At 48.2% G+C, this 17,931-nt stretch overlaps 3 protein-coding genes and 1 non-coding gene across 5 annotated transcripts; 2 read left to right on the forward strand and 2 right to left on the reverse strand.

The window, feature by feature from the left end:
- Positions 1-802: 802 nt before the first annotated feature.
- LOC112902731 lies at positions 803-3,694 on the forward strand. Its single transcript, XM_025971895.1, has 6 exons — positions 803-1,366; positions 1,594-1,662; positions 1,754-1,858; positions 2,722-2,841; positions 3,059-3,148; positions 3,251-3,694. Exons 1-6 carry the CDS (start codon positions 830-832, stop codon positions 3,365-3,367), a joined length of 1,038 nt encoding a protein of 345 aa, XP_025827680.1. The 5' UTR covers positions 803-829; the 3' UTR covers positions 3,368-3,694.
- A 213-nt stretch (positions 3,695-3,907) lies between these two features.
- Positions 3,908-3,979, reverse strand: TRNAP-CGG. The gene has a single exon. It is a non-coding gene; the product is annotated as a tRNA-Pro (tRNA).
- A 939-nt stretch (positions 3,980-4,918) lies between these two features.
- Positions 4,919-6,067, forward strand: LOC112902782 (transcription factor SCREAM2-like). Its single transcript, XM_025971956.1, has 3 exons — positions 4,919-5,074; positions 5,208-5,354; positions 5,507-6,067. Exons 1-3 carry the CDS (start codon positions 5,018-5,020, stop codon positions 5,816-5,818), a joined length of 516 nt encoding a protein of 171 aa, XP_025827741.1. The 5' UTR covers positions 4,919-5,017; the 3' UTR covers positions 5,819-6,067.
- On the reverse strand, positions 5,786-8,009 carry LOC112902781 (BTB/POZ domain-containing protein At1g01640-like). Of its 2 annotated transcripts, XM_025971955.1 has the most exons (4): positions 7,458-8,009; positions 6,768-6,944; positions 6,110-6,649; positions 5,786-5,903 (listed from the first exon to the last, which is right to left on the reverse strand). In XM_025971955.1, the coding sequence occupies exons 1-3, from the start codon at positions 7,641-7,643 to the stop codon at positions 6,140-6,142; spliced, it is 873 nt and encodes a 290-aa protein (XP_025827740.1). In that variant the 5' UTR covers positions 7,644-8,009; the 3' UTR covers positions 5,786-5,903; positions 6,110-6,139. The 2 variants fall into 2 exon arrangements, with proteins under 2 accessions (XP_025827740.1, XP_025827739.1); XM_025971954.1 differs by lacking the exon at positions 5,786-5,903 and having other exon boundaries at positions 6,053-6,649.
- Positions 8,010-17,931: the final 9,922 nt, after the last annotated feature.

Below are 17,931 nucleotides of genomic sequence, written 5' to 3' on the forward strand. Positions count from 1 at the left end.
GCGAAGAGCTTGGTTGAGTTGGCATGCCATGTTCTCAAGAGTATAATATATAATTATTTATATACCGTAATTATTCGATGTTCAGTTATGTATGTTTCTAAAATTAAATCAGCAGTGTTCTCCTGGCTTTGGGGGAAATAGTTGAGGAGGCGAATGAGAGGTTGCGTTTGGTTCAGCTGTGAGATGTGAAAAAGCTGCTGTCAGATATCTGCTGTGAAAAAGCTGCTGTCAGATATCTGCTGTGAAAAAGCTGAAAGTCGTTTGTTTCAAACTGCTGTGAGTTGTCGACTGTGAAAAAATTATATATTGTCTTTATGCAAATTGACAGTATACAATATTTCTTTGTGATGATCAAATTATTTTTCCTTTAAATCTTTATTTTTATATAAATATGAAAATATTTGGAGTTAACTTTTTTATTATTTATTATTTTTATTTTTCTATATATGAAAATCTTTATTTTCTTATATATAAAAAATAATTGAAATGGTATATATGTAACCAATAGTAGGTGTGTAGTTTTCATAAATTTGAAAAAACTGCAAAAACAGGGTACAACCTGCTTTTAAATTTTTACTATAGAAATCAGCTTTTCAAAATAGCTACACAAAAACTGAATCCATTTGATTTAACTTCTGCTTTCTGAAAGCAAAGCATTCTGAAAGCAAAGCAGAAGCAGGTTTAGAAAGCTGCCTGAATAGTTCGTTGCGTTTGGGGCCTAGCGGGCTGGAGCGAGACTCCTTGGTGGGCCTTGCATGGTATGTCCTCTTCCTCCTCCTCCTCCTCATGGGCCGCGACCAAAAGAGGAGGAGAGGCTCGGGCACTGCACATGGCGATGGCGGCCACCACTCCGCTCCTCCTCGTCTCCTCCCGCCCCTATCCACACCGCCACCGCCACCGCCACTTCCCCGCCAACCCCAAGCCTAACGCGCTGCCCCATCCTCTCCTCTCCCTGCGCACCAGTCCGGCCGCCCCCCTCGTCCCCCTCCCGCGCCGCCGCCGCAATGTCACAGCAGCCTACGGCGACGACGACATGGACGACGACTTCGGCGACTTCGACGCCGACGACGCGGACGGCGTCGGCGACGACGACGACGTCGACAACGAGCAGGACTACGACGTCGACTACGACCGCCTCCTCGCCCCCGTCAAGCCGCCGCCGCCGCCATCTTCGCTGCCCGGGGAGGAGGGGGACATCGCCATGGTGGCCGCCGACAGCTTCGTCTCCACGCAGGACTCCGCCTCCGACACCGTCGTCGACTACGCCGTCGACGAGGACGAGTTCCGCAAGATCAGGCTGCTCCACTGCGACTTCCTTATCCGGAAGGTGCCCGACCCCGACGACGACGTCTTCGACTTCAGAGAGGTAAGGTCTCCATCCATTCCCTCATTAGTCATTACTACTGCTGACTAGTGCGTTCTGTGACAATTGCCTGCGGCATTTCATCAATTTTTCCCTGATGCATTTCATTTCATCGAAATTCGAACACGTGTCTGGCGATGCTATCCAAATTTACATGATCATAGATACGAGTCTCTTGAGTCAATTGCCTGGTGCTCATTTTGCTGAACATGGCATTTCCTGTGCACCAGATGTATGTCACGCCGCCAGACACTGATATCTACTCCATTCCGAGGGTTCTTGCCCCGATGCCACAGAAGGTGCCACTGAAAGTTTCAGTCATTTGGTATTTCTGCTGAATCTGAACTGGCCTGACGTGTAACTAACTGTTGGTTTCCTTGTTGCATTTAGTACGTGAGGTGCACGAAGAAAGGTTTCGGCCGTTACAACGTGACTGAACCACCAGTTGAGCATTTGCGTGATCCCCTGTACAAGACTGAGAGGGAAATCATGAAGGTATGCTGGCAATTTCATCTGCTCTCTTTAGTTTCCCCCCCCCCCCCCTGCCACCCCTATTGTGCTTCTTTCTGCCAAAAGCCATGGTGGACTTGATATTTAGCCCTTATGTGTAAGCTACTACCATATTTAGCATCTTATGAAGCACTCTGCGGTGGTTCTATTTCTCATGTACCAGCTTATTTTTTGAATGTATAGCTCGTCTCTTGTCCTAATGGTCCAAATATTGAATATCCTAAAATAGGAATAGATGAACAGTATAGTGCATAGGTTTCAGTTTTTTACCTCTACAAAAGGCAGCCATGTGCTTTTATGTGTTAATTAGCAATATTAGTAGAAAGTATAGATGGTGACCTCTTACAACAGAAAATTTACAATCAGAGTGCTATGAGGGACTAACACGCTGTTACAGCAGAGAAACAAGATGTATTACAGACTAAGATTAGGGGATAGCAGCATATTGGTGGGTGGCCCAGCATTGAACCATACTGAGAACGCACTTCCCCAGAATATCTTTGTTTCTGAAGAGCCTGGATCCTGGTCATTCCAGTCTTCCAGATTGTCCAGATCAGTTGAATTAGAGATGTCCGCCTAGGATTATGTACTATCCTACTTTGCTTACCCTTGATCAGTGAGCTTCTATGTGGTCAGCTTTAACTTTTAACTTGATTCTACCCTGGAATGTGAAGCGTGGCTGTTGTTAATACTTAACACGTATTAAAGATTTATTCGTATTGTTTATGTACAGCATAGTTTGACACTGGTACATTGCTTCTCCATGTTATGATACAGTAAGAATTTGTGCTTGTGGCGTTGTGAATTTCATATTCAGAATATATGTCTCATGTTGTTTCGTATTGCAGGTTTTCTTAACCAAACACTACAGAAACAGGCGCGCTGATGACCCAGACTTTTTCCTTGATTTTGAGGAGATATATGTTATTGACTCGAAAACAAGGTCAATCACAAGAGCGAAAGTTGTGGTAAGATATTCTGTATCTAGTTCGGTATATACTATTCAAACAATACTTCTTTTGATATATTTGGGTTCCACGAGGTGTGTTCTGAAGAATTTTGGAGTAATTCTCCCTCTGTTTAATGATTTTTGAGATACTTGTACATGACACCAAGTATCAAAAATAAACAAATAAATAAAGGAAGTATCTACTTAGGTCACTGATATCCATCCATGTTTAACAGGTTAGCGTTCCTGAAGGAAAGAAAAGAGATAGGCGAAACGACCTGCTACTGATACGTGATGGAGGGGAGTCTTTTAGAATAATCGACAAGGTAGTCTGCTTGCTTCTGATATCTAGCCTTCTGTTTCGTTGAAGTGGGCTCCAATAGTAATTTTGGGTGGCTAATGATATCATCACTGTATGTCTGTAACAGACTAAAAGGGACGATGCCACCACAGTCATCCAAAGAGAGGAGTGGGCAAAGTCGAGACAGGATGTGGAGAAGCATTTCAGGAAGCTTAGAGATTTCGACCACTCAAATTGGTTCTGAAGAAAAGGTGTGGGATTTGTTGCAGAGAAGAATGGAACGCAGCGATTCTGCCGACTCTGCTGCTGATTGATTAGAGCAGGCTACCGGTGTGATCAAGTGAGAGATGCCATCTTGGAGTAGATAGGTTGTTGTAACATTAGATGTAGCAAGTAGAATGTGTGCCATATAGGGATCGTAGTATGTAGGCACAAAGATTGAGTGAGATCTTAGGGAATCCGCTACTTGTTGAGTAGCCAACCGAAGGAATATGTGGCAGTTGGGCTTGTTCTCCGCAGATTTGCACTCTTTTGATAGACCTCAGTTGATCATTAGGAATGTGTTTTGAAAGCTTCCAGTCTTGGTGGAAAACAAAAGGAAATTCTGTTGCTCCTGCCCTTGTTGTTTCTTAAGAAAACCTGTTGCGGCAGAACAGAGAGAAGAACATGACAATAACGTGAGAAGAAATTCTGCTGCAACAGCAACAGAGGAGAAAACATGATAAAACGTGAAAAGAAAAGTTCTGCTATAACAGAAGAAGAAAACACATGAAAAAGGATGCGTGGGGTGTTGCGAGAATCGAACTCGCGACCTCTCGCACCCGAAGCGAGAATCATACCACTAGACCAAACACCCAGCGTGCCTTGCTGTCGATAATATCGGAACAAATACAAATTCCGTGCGCTCAAATTTGTTTGGAAATGTCCCATGCGGGGCAAAATCCTTGCAGTATATAATAATAATAATAATAGAGCACGACAACAAATATAACAGAAAATTTGAACCACGAGATGTGATGCGATACGATACAAGGGAGCTAGCGATGCCATGGATGCAAGTCTCTATGGCTATGGAAGAGGGAGGCACGTACGAGACATCCATCCATCCATCCATGGCTATGGCAGGCAGGCTGTTTGGAGGCACGTACAGCTCACGCCCCCACGAGAGCTTGTTGTATTATGCTTCTTATCATGTAGCCGCCATGCAACAAACAAATTAAAGCACACAAGAACACAAGCAGGCTCTTGGAATGATTAGAGAAATTGTAGTTTTTGGCGTAACTGCCTTTTGAACAGAAATTGGCGTAACTGCCTTTCAAACAAGACACACGCGCGCTTGTTTGCGTCACCACGCAATGCAAGCATCAATCTATCTTTCTATCCATCTCTCCGTGTCTCTCTCTTCGATCTTAAACCCTCCCCAAATAATGTAGTTGCTTGATGTCAATTCCTTGATTACCTTTTTGGGTGCCTGAAAGCTCCTCCGATCCTCGGCCATATTCAAAGCTCCACATATTTGGTTTAGTGCATGTCTCGGATGCATGATTGTGAATGAAACCGTGTTGACGCAACCATGCACGGTCCACACAGAAAGAAAGAAAACGACTACTGTAAAACCATGTATGTAATCAACAATAATAGTCGATCCTTTGTCTTAGGAGCATCCGATCCACTGTGCATGTCATGTGCACCCCAATGATCGATCGATCAGTACTCAGCGCATACAGTGCCGTCTACTGATCTTCGAGAAAGGGAAAAATAAGGGAGATGAGATCTCGATCATATCTGTCTGCAACTTACCCGTCCTTGTATATATATAACTAACCTGAGGAGCTTCCTTCCTGACATCCTCATTGCAGACCTACTATGCTCTGGGGATGTTAGGGAGATATATATGTCAGGAAAGGAGAAGAAACTCCAGCTTCTGCGCTCCGTTACAAAGTCGAATGCGGTAATTTCTACTGAGCACTATATTTCTGGCCATCTAATTACAAGTGGAGAAAGACGTACTAGCTAGGAAAGATTCAGTTTCGTCAGTTCGCTGCTGGAAACTCGATCGATGTGTTTTTCTGTGAGCAATGCAGGCAAACAAGACGTCAATCCTGGTAGATGCGTCGAAATACATCAAGGAGCTCAAGGACAAGGTTGAAGAAGCAGCCGCTGCTTCATCGGCAGCTGACACTGACAGTAGCAGCTCCAGTAGTTCTGGCAGCGCCATGGCAGCTGCAACAGTACGCACATATATACGTTACATTTCTGCTTGTCGTTAATTGCAGAGGCAATTATATTGCACACAATTTATATATAAGCGTTCACATTAAGTGAAGTGAATCATCTCGGTTCGTTGATCCATGCATGCACATGATGTATTGTGTTTAAGCAGGTGAGCGTCTCATCAGTGGATCTGGATAACAGCAACAATAGCTGCAGGAGAGGATTCCGGATCAACGTGTCGATGGAGAGGACCCGGCCTGGGCTGCTGGTGTCCGTCCTGGAGGCTTTTGAGGACCTCGGCCTCGACGTCCTGGACGCCGACGTCTCCTGCGCCGACGACACCGCCTTCCGCCTCCAGGCGCTCGGATCAGGTCAGGGCCAGCAGCAGGGTGGAGGAAGTGGAAGCGTGGATGAGCAAAAGGTTCGCCAAGCGGTGTTGCAGGCCATCAGCAAATGCATGAACGATGATGGCGATGAGTAACAGATTGCTTATCGGTTGCATTGCATACAGAAGAGCATGAAAGAATAAACCTGAACTTTGCCATTATTTGTCCTTGGAGCGCAAGCTGCTTGGCCAAGGAATAATTCGTCAAGTTAAAAATATAGTTTTCTGTCGTTCCTCAGCATGGTTAATTTCACAACGGACGCTACTAGCTACTTCAAGTGGTCTTGTTACTTTGTAATAGCATTTTCTATCCAAATAAAAGAAGGTAACTAAGGGACAAGCAAACGAATGTGAATTTTTCCATCATCAGTTATGTGGTCACCTCACCTGTGCGTTGCAATGCATGGAAAGTCAAAACTAAGCAAGGGCTCTGTTTACATCCTGATCTATGCATGATGGGGATCCGATCGATTTAGTTGTCGTCGTCGACATCTTGTTCAGCAGCGCCCGGGTGATCTCCACGCACAGCGCCGCGTTCCTGACGGCGAAGCCTTCGTACTCTGGCGAGAACACCACCTGCTCGGCGTGCTCCAGCACGGTGCCCATGGCGCGCTCCCTGAGCACCGCGCTTGAGCTCAGATCGGCCACCTCCAGCGTCCGCAGAACGTTCCGGGGCTCCACGCGCGCCGCCAGCCTCGCCTCGCAGGCCCGCCGCAGGAACGGGATGTCGTACTTGTCGGCGGCGACGAGAAGCGCGTGCAGGTGGCGCTCCGGCAGGTCCTGGTCGAGGGCGCCGGTGTAGAGGAAGGCGAGGAGGAGGGAGAGCTCGTCGTGGGAGAGCTCAGGGAGGGAGAAGGAGTCGGCGGCGGGGGCCTTGCAGTGCTCGTCGGCGGACAGCATGTGCCGGAATACCTCCGACCTCGCGGCCTGCGTGGCGTGCATTCCGTTCCACCAGATGTGAAAAATTGATCCGAGTTGGGCTCAACTGGAACTTTATGAGTGGAGGCCCATCAGCAGGCTAAAAGACCCGACCCGACCCACTTACCAGGATGGCTTTGTGGGCTGGAATTGGGGCCCCAGTGCCAGGTTTCACGACGATGTCGGTGTGGATTCCCTCCTTCCACGCCAGCGCGAAGCCGTGTTCAAGGAAGGCGGCTCGCTGGTTGGTCTCCTCCGCCCTGTCTCTCATCTCCTTCACCTGCTCCCATGCATCTCTCATTCCCTGCATTCAATCAAAAAAAAAAAGTGAATTCTGTCAGTAAATCCCTTCAATTTCTAGCACCTCTGGCCTTACTGACACTAGCCACTACTTAAACATGGATCGAGCACAAATTGCAGAAGCTGTTCTTTCAACTCTCAAGGATCGACGCTGTTCCAAACGCAACAAAAGTAGAGTGTGATCATCAAGGAGAATATATTATGCATTGCATAGCAGCAGAGGCTAAACTGTTGCTGAAACAAACTTTAAGCATCCATTGACATCCGCGTCAATTTTAGAAAACCTTTCAAATTAAGCATATATATCGTCCTGCTAGGAGGCAAACAGTGCTATCAAACCGAACGTCAGTGAACCATCACATTGTACAACGAACAAAGGGTGAAATCCAATGCTAAAATTCATATTTGCAATTCTAGCCTTTCTGAAATCAATCGAGATTCTTAGCGGACGGGCCTATTCACTGGAGATAAGAAACATCTGAAACCATAAGGAACAAGTTAGGTTAGGAGCTCTTACCTTGTTCGAGCTGTTAAGCTTCGATGGCGCGTGGGAGTTGACTGAACCATGGCCACCATCTTCTTGCTCCTCATCCTTGTTCAGGAAGCCGATGATGGCCTTGGCACCTTCATGGCAAGGAGCACAGACAGAATTCCTCGGAAGCCTGTACATGGTGGCCATTGGGCTGCAGATGCAGCAATCCATGATTCTGCCACCTCCGGCGATTCCTCCTTGCCTTCCTTTCCTTTGCTTCGTCCTCGTCCTCCTCCCCCTCCCTCTGGTTCTGCAACTGCAATGACAATGATGCTAACAACAAGCTGTACGTTCTCCATTGCTTTGCGTTGGGTGAGGGTATAAGAATGAAAGGAGGAAGAGGCAGCAGGAAAGGATGGTGTGCTGCTATTTCTTTTTCCAGAACTGGTATGCGGTGGTTGCTGACGGAGACAATCAGGGGAATAAAATTTCTCCTGCTTTCTTAACTGTGCAAGGCATGAATGTAGTCGGTGCATTGACACTCTTTTCGTGTCAGGTACATTTACTAAACTGACCTCAGCAGGGTATCCTCCATTTTTCCAAATGGAATGATTGTTAGATTAGCGGTACAACAACTAATCATGCAAAAATGTGAGTGGTACTGCAGTTAGACACAGCACGAAGAAGTAAGTATACTAGTGCTTAAAGCAAGAGAAGACATTGTCTTTGTGGATTTTCCTTTTATTCGGTGCAAGGTTAGGTACAATTTTCTCATGCTGGCCAATAAGCCAACTACTGTGTACCTAGAACAGCCTGTTCATGCACTCTACCGTAGAGGCTAGTCATTGTTCTAACTAAGGGTTCTACGGCATAGCTAGTGCAAATGAATTAGACCTTAGCTGGCCCCAAAAGTAGTCAGCAACGCTAGTAGATTGCTGATACGAAAGCTGTAAATTTCTTTAGTTGTGTTTTTAGTGGTACGATTCGTGTGCTGTGCGAGTTTTACTCCAATTAAGTAATGTTTTTCCATAAATTTCTTTACTCCAATTGAGTCAATGAAGACGGAAGGTCATCACCGTGTTTTCCTCTCAAGGTATAATTAAGTAGGTACCAGACTTAAAAAAATTCAGACAAAATGATGATTGCATATATGATTATAAGATGAATGGAGAGAATCATCATGGGCCAGAAGGTTGAGAGTGACTTTGTAACCTGCTAATAATTAAAAGAGACCTGCTTTGGGGGAGCTGAAATAGAAGATGTGGATGTTGGAGACTTGGAGGGTGGCACGCTTAGGCTATGCTGCGTTAACAAGTTAACCACTCACCCGACATCAGGTACGTAGGGCCCCAGCCAGCTCTCTTCAAGCTATGCTAGCATACCACAAGAATATATATGAATATACTAAGTATCATTGCAGAAAAAGCAATAGTAATAATAGGTGTGAAAATAATAGTGCGAGTAGTTAACAGGCATGAAGTTATTATACCTGTTTGATAAAGGGCTAATGTCCAATATATTATTATTATTATTATTATTAATTATTATTATTATTATTATTATTATTATTATTAATAATAATAATAATAATAATAATAATAATAATAATAATAATAATAATAATAATAATAATACCTACGATTTGAGGATATGTTGGGTTGGTTGGTTACCACACACATAATAGTCGTATGGTATGTTGCGTGGCAGTACAATACAATTAGCTGATTGTTCCATTCATATATGCTTTTGTGTATGTCCGCTGCATTAGATTAGATGAATGCAATGCAATGCAATACAGGGGGTCATCAGAGCACAGCAGGTCTTAGCTTACGTGGGCTGACTCCTGTGCACTGCTTATAGACCATGGCCTAGTGTTCACTTTCTGTGTGTGTGCATCGGCCCACCGCCCACATGGGGGGGGGGGGGGCCGGGGGGAGTTTTTTTAAAAAAAGGTTAAAAAAATTTAAATTCGAAAAAGGGTGCCGGTTTGAAAAAATTTGAAAAATGGGGGTCTCCCGCCCGATCAACGGGCGGGAGGCGTGGGGCCAGAGACCTCCCGCCCATCCAACGGGCGGGAGGTCGAAAAATATTTCCCAGGCCCCCGGGAGGGGTCTCTTCGCGAAAGAAAATTTTTCTTATTCGCAAAGAGACCCCTGACGCGGCATCCCGCCCGTTTAACGCGCGGGAGGTCTCCCGAGGGGCATCCCGCCCTCCCAACGGGTGGGAGGTTCCCTCGAGAGGCATCCCGCCCTCCCAACGGGCGGGACGTCATCCTCCCCCCCCACTATTTAAGCCCCCCACCCACCCCTAATTCTCATAATATTCAGCAAAAATTAACAAAATAAGAAAGGGAGGAGAGGAAGAGAGGAGAGGAAGCGGCGAAGCCCTGTTCACACGTCGGTTTGGAGGTATATTCTTATTATAGTCGTATAATTATCAATTGTTTTTACGAATATTTGTTAGGGTAGTTATATTTTGAATAGTTTTCAGTATTTTCAACAGCTTTTAGAAATATTTATTAGGGTAGTTCTATTTTAAATAGTTTTTAGTATTTTCAATAGTTTTTAGATATATTTTTTAGGCTAGTTATATTTTGAATAGTTTTATAATTTCAATAGTTTTCAGATATATTTCTTAGGGTAGTTATGTTTTGAATAGTTTTTAGTATTTTCAATAGCTTTTAGAAATATTTGTTAGGGTAGTTCTATTATAAATAGTTTTTAGTATTTTCAATAGTTTTTAGTATTTTCAATAGTTTTTAGGAATATTTCTTAGGGTAGTTATATTTTAAGGAGTTTTTAGTATGCAGATCGATCTGATCAACTGCGCGGAGGTCGAAGCTACATCTTAGATCACCTTGCTAGAACATGGAGTACGTGTACCGGACGCACGGTACAAAGACAACTTTCGTAAGATTCAAGACAACTTGACGCGAGCGTTACGTGCACTGACGTGTCGTGGCAGAGACGACGTGGGGGCCTCCAGTTCGTCTCATGCGTCTGCCCACGTGTATACAGCTGGCCCGTCGACCCCTGCAGCACCGCACACAGCGTCCAGCGGTACTGCCGCTAGTTCCAGCTGTAAGTCCTTATAATTGCCATTTCGATCAACTTTGATTTACACGACTAATTTTGTTTGTTTTCATAGTCATGCACTCGACGGCAATGGGACCTCCTCCTGCAAGAATGGAGCCTCAGACGTTTCGCACCTATGCTCCAGGAACGTCTCTCACGTCGGGTTCGACGCCAGCTGCTCCGTACTCTCAGGGCTATACTCAGCATGCATGGTCGATGGGAGCTTCTGCACACGGTGGTCCATTCGGTGTGCCGGACTGGGACGACTGGGAGGGCGGCTCCGTCACTTGATCGGAGTTGGTGGGTGGCGGCTGTCGGTGTTTAACCGGCTGCCCACCGAGGGATATGCCCAAGGTGGTAAGTTTTGGATGAGGAGACGCCGAGATCAGGAACTCGAAGGTGCAAGGAACACAAGACTTAGATAGGTTCGGGCCGCACGGAGCGTAACACCCTACGTCCTGTATGGTTTGTATTGCCTTTGATGTAGAATGACCTAATGATCTTCTGTTTTGATAGGGGTTCCTGACCTCCCTTATATATCTGAGAGGTCAGAGTTACAAAGATGCTAACCAACTCCCGTCGAGGGATCACACCAGAACACATCTCGAGTAGATCCTCTCCGTGTTGGTTAGCTCTATCTCCTATTTAAACGGGATAAACAAGAGATAAACAAAATGAATAAGAGATAAGACGTGCTTAATCTCTTAAACTTCGTAACGTGCCCAGCCCGGTGGCCCCGGGTCTGACAAGCCACCGAGCTCTTCGTAGCTGAGTACTGCAGGCTTATCGAGTACTTTCGAAGCAGTCTTCGACTTCTTCCAAAGCTTCGTCTTGAAGTCCTTCTTCGAGTACTTGCCTGGCTGCATCGAAGCTATGAGGTGCTCATGCCCCGAATTTTTGTTATGGTGTGCGATTTAAAAATCGCACTCCATATGGAGTTGCCCCCGAGCCTTAGGTTGAATCGGAGAATCAGGCTGAGGGTCCCATTAATCTGTAATCCTCCTTATCCTTCAAAGAAATTTGAAAAATAAGTAGTCAATGCCACGTACCCCGCAGCCCCCGAGCCTTGAATCCAAATCCCACAAAATTGGAGATAAGGGTCCAAAAATCGTGGCATACAGGCTAAACAATGACACGTTAAGGGGAGATCAAAGTGATGATACAAATGATGTAATTAGACCAAAGAATACCAGGAGCAGCTCAAGGCAGAGAAGAAGGCGCACCAAGGTAGGCCCGCACTTCCCTCGAGTACTTTTCCTCAGTAACTCCCTTTAGATGCTGAAGTGCCCTTACCACAGAGCTTAGGAAAATAACAAAATGCAAAGAGGAGCTGCTTACTGACGTGAAGAATATGCTGTATCGACGTACAGATGATGTCGAAAGGCTGCAGAAGGTGATCGGCGACACTGAACGTCAGTTCGTCGACTGCCTTCAGCAAGTCAAAGCGCTGGGCGAGAAGAACGAGCAGCAGCACCAGGAGCTGGAGGACCTCCGGGGAGCCGCCCAGGAGCTGGTGGACATGGTGGATCCGCCGGAAGAAGGCGAAGCAGGCCCGCGGCCCCTGCTGGAGCGACTCCGCGAGGCCCCGAAGAAAATGCTGAAGTTCCTATCTGAAGCTCCAGTTGCATGCGTGAGTAATGCCCTCGCCTATGTAAAGTCCTGAGCATCTTTGCGCAAGGGATGGCGGCGAACTGCACAGACGAGCGATTCGAAGAGTACTTGCAAGAGGCCCAACCTCTAGCGGAGCAAATTGTACACAGTGTACTGCAGGATTAGGGTGTATGAAACAATTAATCATTCTCTTATGTAAATGCTTTACTCGACATCTCTACTTGTTTGAGTGTCTTAGCTGAATTGGGATCTAGGCTTACGAGACTCAAGTAGTAGACGCCTCCCTGGGTGCAACGACCCGAAGGGCAGCTAGTATTCGTCTAACAGAATAGCCACAACTCGATCGAGCGGGTCTAAACTTGTTAGGAAAGAACGCGAGCATCGTCGCGGGGTTGCCGTGCGTAGGGCTTAAAAATAAGACTGTCCCGAGTGCGGCGGCCGGGGTGTAGTCGAAAGTCGTTCCTGCTGCGAGCGTGCTCCGTAAGCTGGAGAAGACCCGGACGGACGGACCAAGCTTGCAAAGAGCGAGTGCGGGCTGCGCCGCGAGCTTGCCATTCCTTCTGGCAAAAACAAGACTGTTCTGAGTGCAGCCACTCAGGATGTAGTCGATGTGGCTCTTTATGCGAGCCTTTCCAACGTACTAGGTGTAAGCCAGTCGAGCGGATCGACTGTGTTGGAAAAAGTGCGACTGCTGTCACGTGCGACCATCGAAGGTCGCGGCGGAACTCGATATGCCGAGGAGTTAGCCGGAGCCGAGGGCTCTGTGGGAAACGAAAGTCGAAGGGGGATGACCGTGGCCGTAGCCCCCGCGTCATGCGCGACAAGAAGTCGATATATATATGTTTGCACGTGACACTGGCCATCGTGGAAGTAAGAAGGCATGTACAACCCGAGTCGTGTGGCTCATGGCCTCCAGAGTGATTCGGGAAAAGGAGATCTTCTGAGCCCCCGGGGAATTAGCGATTACCGGGCCTCGACTTAAGGGTAGAACTTGCGCAAGTTCTGAACGTTCTAGGAGTTTGGGACTTCGCGACCCTCGGGGAATTGTAGTCGATAAGACCCTGGCCTTGTGACCTGCTTGATGACGAATGGGCCCTCCCAACTTGAATTGAGCTTGTGGAGGCCGGACTCGTCCTGAATATGGTGCAAGACCAAATCACCGACGCTGAATGACCGCTCCCTGATGTTGCGATCATGGTATCGCCGGATCCCCTGCAGGTACCGGGCTGACTGAACAAGGGCGGTACAGCGAGCTTCTTCCACAGAATCGAGCTCTAGCTGCCGCGCCTCGTCCGCCTCGCCTTCACTGTACATTTCGACCCTTGGAGACTTCCACATGATATCGGCTGGTAGAATAGCTTCGGATCCATACACGAGGAAAAAGGGTGTTTGTCCTGTGGCTTTGGACGGCTGAGTCCGAAGCCCCCAGACGACATGTGGCAACTCATGCACCCATTTGCCTCCCTTCTTGCTGCTTTCATCATAAAGTCTCTTCTTGAGGCCGTCAATGATCAAGCCGTTCGCCCTTTCGACTTGTCCGTTAGCCCTGGGGTGTGCAACCGAGACATATTTAACTTCAATGCAAGCGTTCTCGCAGAACTCCCAGAACTGGTTCGCCGTGAAGTTTGACCCCAAGTCCGTGATGATGGAGTTGGGGAAGCCAAAACGATGCATAATATCTGAGATGAAGTCGATGACCCGGTCTGGCGTGAGCTTGGCTATCGGCTTGTACTCGATCCACTTAGTAAACTTGTCGATAGCCACCAGAACATGGGTGAAGCCGCCTGGTGCCGTCGTGAAGGGCCCGATCATGTCAAGGCTCCAACAGGCAAAAGGCCAGGATGGCGGTATGGTGATGAGGCTATGAGCTGGGACATGCGTCTGTTTGCCGAAGAATTAACAATTTTGGCATCTGCGCACGAGATCCTCCGCGTCGGTGACTGCAGTGGGCCACCAGAAGCCGGCCCTGTATGCTTTCCCAACCAGCGTTCTTGAAGCCGCATGGGTACCGCAGACGCCTTCGTGGATCTCCCGCAGTATGTCGTAACCATCTTCCTTCATGACGCACTTCATGAGAACTCCTGACCGAGTGCCACGCCGGTAGAGCTTGCCGTTGACCAGGGCGAAGCCTTGCTTCTTCGCAAGACGCGTACCGCTTCTGCACTCTTGGTGTCAATTCCCGCTGGTAGCTGTTGGTCTTGAATGAAGTCGATAAAGGCCGCTCGCCAGTCCTCCCCCAGCACCATAACCTCTCGATCGGGTTGTTGGGAACCCGAGTCGATGGTTACCTGTGGAGAAGGCTTGATGGATGGCTGATCGAGCTCCTGGACGAAAACCCCCGGCGGGACTTGAGCGCGCGTTAACCCCAACTTGGACAGGATATCTGCACCAACATTGTGCTCCCGTAACACATGGTGAACCTCCAAGCCGGAAAACTTGCTTTCCAGCTTGCGCACTTCCTGTACGTATGCATCCATTGTCTCCTTGTTGCAGTCTCATTCCTTATTGACCTGCTGAACAACAAGAAGAGAATCGCCATATACGAGTAGTCGCTTGATCCCTAGTGATATCGCCAAACGAAGCCCGTGAAGCAAGGCTTCATACTCGGCTTCATTATTGGATACCTTCCATAGGATCTGAAGGACGTACTTCAGTTGTTCGCCACGTGGGGAGATCAGCAAAACACCAGCGCCCCCGCCGTCGAGCTTGAGGGACCCATCAAAATATATGGTCCAGTGCTCTGGCTTGTCCACTGGGGTTGGGACTTGATTCTCCCTCCATTCAGCCATGAAGTCGACTAGAGCCTGTAACTTGATTGCAGTGCGTGGCTTGAAGTCGATTGACAAAGCCCCCAGTTCCACTGCCCACTTAGATATGCGTCCCGTGGCATCTTGATTATGGAGAATATCTGCCAGCGGGAAATCCGTAATCACAGTGATCTTGTACTCGTCGAAGTAATGGCGCAACTTTCTTGATGTAATTAGAATTGCATATAAGAGCTTTTGAACAGCTGGGTACCGTACCTTTGATTCGGAGAGGACCTCGCTGACGAAGTAGACAGGCCTCTGCACTCCAAACGCATGGCGTTCTTCGCCTCGCTCGACTACAATAGCACTGCTGACAACGTGGGTTGTCGCCGCGATGTAGAGTAGTAGATCCTCTTCCGGTAGCAGAGCTGTAAGGATCGGAGGCGACTGGAGGTGAATTTTCAAGTCTTGTGGAGCCCGCTCGGCCTCCTCCGTCCATTGAAACTTGTCTTGGCATTTTAGGAGCTTGAAGAAAGGTAGTCCTCTCTCCCCGAGTCGGGAGATGAACCTATTCAGGGCCGCCATACAACCTGTCAGGTTCTGCACATCCTTGATTGTGGCCGGAGCCTCCATATCAGTAATGGCGGTGATCTTTACAGGGTTGGCTTCGATGCCCCGGTTGCTGACGATGAACCCGAGCAATTTCCCTGAAGGTACTCCAAAAACGCACTTGGTGGGATTGAGTTTCCACCGATATCTGCGTAGACTGCTAAATGTTTCCTCCAAATCTACGATCAAGTTATCGGAATCCCTGGTCTTGACGACCACGTCATCCACATAGGCCTCAACATTCCGGTGCGGCTGATCCGCGAAACACATCTGGATCGCACGCTGATATGTTGCTCCTGCATTCTTCAACCCGAAGAACATTGTTTTGTAGGCGTAAGTCCCGTACGGCGTGATGAATGCAGTCTTGATTTGGTCCTCCTCCTTGAGCGCAATCTGATGATACCCTGAGTAACAATCAAGAAAACAAAGAAGGACACATCCAGCCGTCGAATCGACGACTTGGTCAATGCGCGGCAGCCCAAAATGATCTTTTGGGTAATGCTTGTTGAGATCGGTGTAGTTGACACACATTCTCCATTCATTGTTCTTTTTCTTTACAAGGACGGGATTCGCTACCCGCTCTGGATGGATTACTTCTTTAATGAATCCAGCCGCGAGAAGTTTAGCGATCTCCCGTTTAATGGCCTCACGCTTGTCATGGGCAAACCTCCGCAGGCGTTGCTTCTTAGACGTGGCCTTCGGGTGTACATTCAAAGCATGCTCGATCAACTCCCTGGGCACCCCTGGCATATCTGCTGGTTTCCATGCGAATATATCTCGGTTAGCCCGAAGAAAGCTGACGAGCGCGAGTTCCTATTTGTCACCCAAGCCCGCACCGATGATGGCGGTCTTGGATGAATCTCCCTCCTGGAGCTGGATCGTCTTGAGGGCCACATCATCAGTCGACTGGATGCTCGACTTGTTGGCCTTCTTGGAAGGAATCTCCAGCCCGGTCTGGGAGAGCTGCTGCGCGGCCGCGAGTACTTCTCCCGAAGCATCTGGCACGCGAGTAGTCGAAGCGTACTGGATCGCCTCCTGATTGCAGTCGTACGACTTCTTCAAGTCGCCGTGGAGGGTGAGCACTCCACCGAGTCCTGGCATCTTAAGAAGCAGATAGACATAATGCGGCACTGCCATGAACTTGGCAAGTGCCGATCGACCCAGTATTGCATGGTAAGAAGAGTCAAAAGTAGCCACTTCGAACTTGATGAATTCAGTACGATAATTCTCCCGCGTGCCGAAGGTGACTGGGAGGACCACCGTACCAAGCGGGTGCGCCGCATTACCTGGGATGATGCCGTAGAAGGGGGACTTGCTGGGAACCAGCATATCCTTGAAATCCAGACCCATCTTCTTTAAAGTGCTGACCGACAGAGAGGTGACCACCAAATCACCGGTACCGGAACAACCCGAAGCCCCCCGACACGCGGTGGCTTCAAGCTTTCCGACCTGGAGTAGCAAGTCCAGGTCCTTCTCTAACATGGAGAGGGACCCAGAGGCGTTGGCCTCCTGAAGGTCAGTGGCCGATTCGCACAAGCCGAGTTGAGATCGGTTATGCAGATCCCTAGATTGGAACGAGTCCAAACCAGGGGGAATTGCCGCAACACCAGAAGAAGTCGAGGCTGGAGCGGACTCCATCTCGATCTGTGTTGCGGAAGTGTGGAGCGGCAAGTTGTCGAGCCCATCGACGAACTTGTCGACGTCGCTGCGGAGATCCGCAACGGGGGTTTTTGGCTTCATGTCGACGAGGAATCGCCGGAAACTGCCCGCACCATCTGCGACGCAGACCCATGAACCAAAAACGAATGTCGTGCCCTGAGAGGGAACTGACCTGATGAATTTGAACGATGCCATCGAGCTCGCCGATGGATCTTCGACGCGCTCCCCTACCTGGCGCGCCAGCTGTCGGTGTTTAACCGGCTGCCCACCGAGGGATATGCCCAAGGTGGTAAGTTTTGGGTGAGGCGACGCCGAGATCAGGAACTCGAAGGTGCAAGGAACACAAGACTTAGACAGGTTCGGGCCGCACGGAGCGTAACACCCTACGTCCTGTATGGTTTGTATTTCCTTTGATGTAGAATGACCTAATGATGTTCTGTTTTGAGAGGGGTCCCTGACCTCCCTTATATATCCGAGAGGTCAGAGTTACAAAGATGCTAACCAACTCCCGTCGAGGGATCACACCAGAACACATCTCGAGTAGATCCTCTCCGTGTTGGTTAGCTCTATCTCCTATTTAAACGGGATAAACAAGAGATAAACAAAATGAATAAGAGATAAGACGGGCTTAATCTCTTAAACTTCGTAACGTGCCCAGCCCGGTGGCCCCGGGTCTGACAGCGGCGCCGAGCCTGACATCATTGGTTCCTTCCAGACGTATGACGCTCCAGGTGCACTGTCACAGGATGACCCGTTCACGCCTGCACCTCCTCCGCCTCGTCCTCACCGTGCTCCAGATGCATTTACGTACTCGGAGGA

Source organism: Panicum hallii, chromosome 8 (assembly GCF_002211085.1).
Source record: "Panicum hallii strain FIL2 chromosome 8, PHallii_v3.1, whole genome shotgun sequence".
NCBI lineage: Eukaryota > Viridiplantae > Streptophyta > Magnoliopsida > Poales > Poaceae > Panicum > Panicum hallii.

What these genes read in the sequence shown, in the direction of transcription:
- LOC112902731 (XM_025971895.1), top strand. Translation starts at nt 830, where the DNA reads ATGGCGATGGCGGCCACCACTCCGCTCCTCCTCGTCTCCTCCCGCCCC. An exon ending in TTGCCCCGATGCCACAGAAG is followed by an intron (nt 1,663 to 1,753) that starts GTGCCACTGAAA and finishes TGTTGCATTTAG; the next exon opens with TACGTGAGGTGCACGAAGAA. An exon ending in CTGAGAGGGAAATCATGAAG is followed by an intron (nt 1,859 to 2,721) that starts GTATGCTGGCAA and finishes TTCGTATTGCAG; the next exon opens with GTTTTCTTAACCAAACACTA.
- LOC112902782 (XM_025971956.1), top strand. Translation starts at nt 5,018, where the DNA reads ATGTCAGGAAAGGAGAAGAAACTCCAGCTTCTGCGCTCCGTTACAAAG. An exon ending in CCGTTACAAAGTCGAATGCG is followed by an intron (nt 5,075 to 5,207) that starts GTAATTTCTACT and finishes TGAGCAATGCAG; the next exon opens with GCAAACAAGACGTCAATCCT. An exon ending in GCGCCATGGCAGCTGCAACA is followed by an intron (nt 5,355 to 5,506) that starts GTACGCACATAT and finishes GTGTTTAAGCAG; the next exon opens with GTGAGCGTCTCATCAGTGGA.
- LOC112902781 (XM_025971955.1), bottom strand. Translation starts at nt 7,643, where the DNA reads ATGGATTGCTGCATCTGCAGCCCAATGGCCACCATGTACAGGCTTCCG. An exon ending in AGCTTAACAGCTCGAACAAG is followed by an intron (nt 6,945 to 7,457) that starts GTAAGAGCTCCT and finishes GATTGAATGCAG; the next exon opens with GGAATGAGAGATGCATGGGA. An exon ending in CAGCCCACAAAGCCATCCTG is followed by an intron (nt 6,650 to 6,767) that starts GTAAGTGGGTCG and finishes CACGCCACGCAG; the next exon opens with GCCGCGAGGTCGGAGGTATT.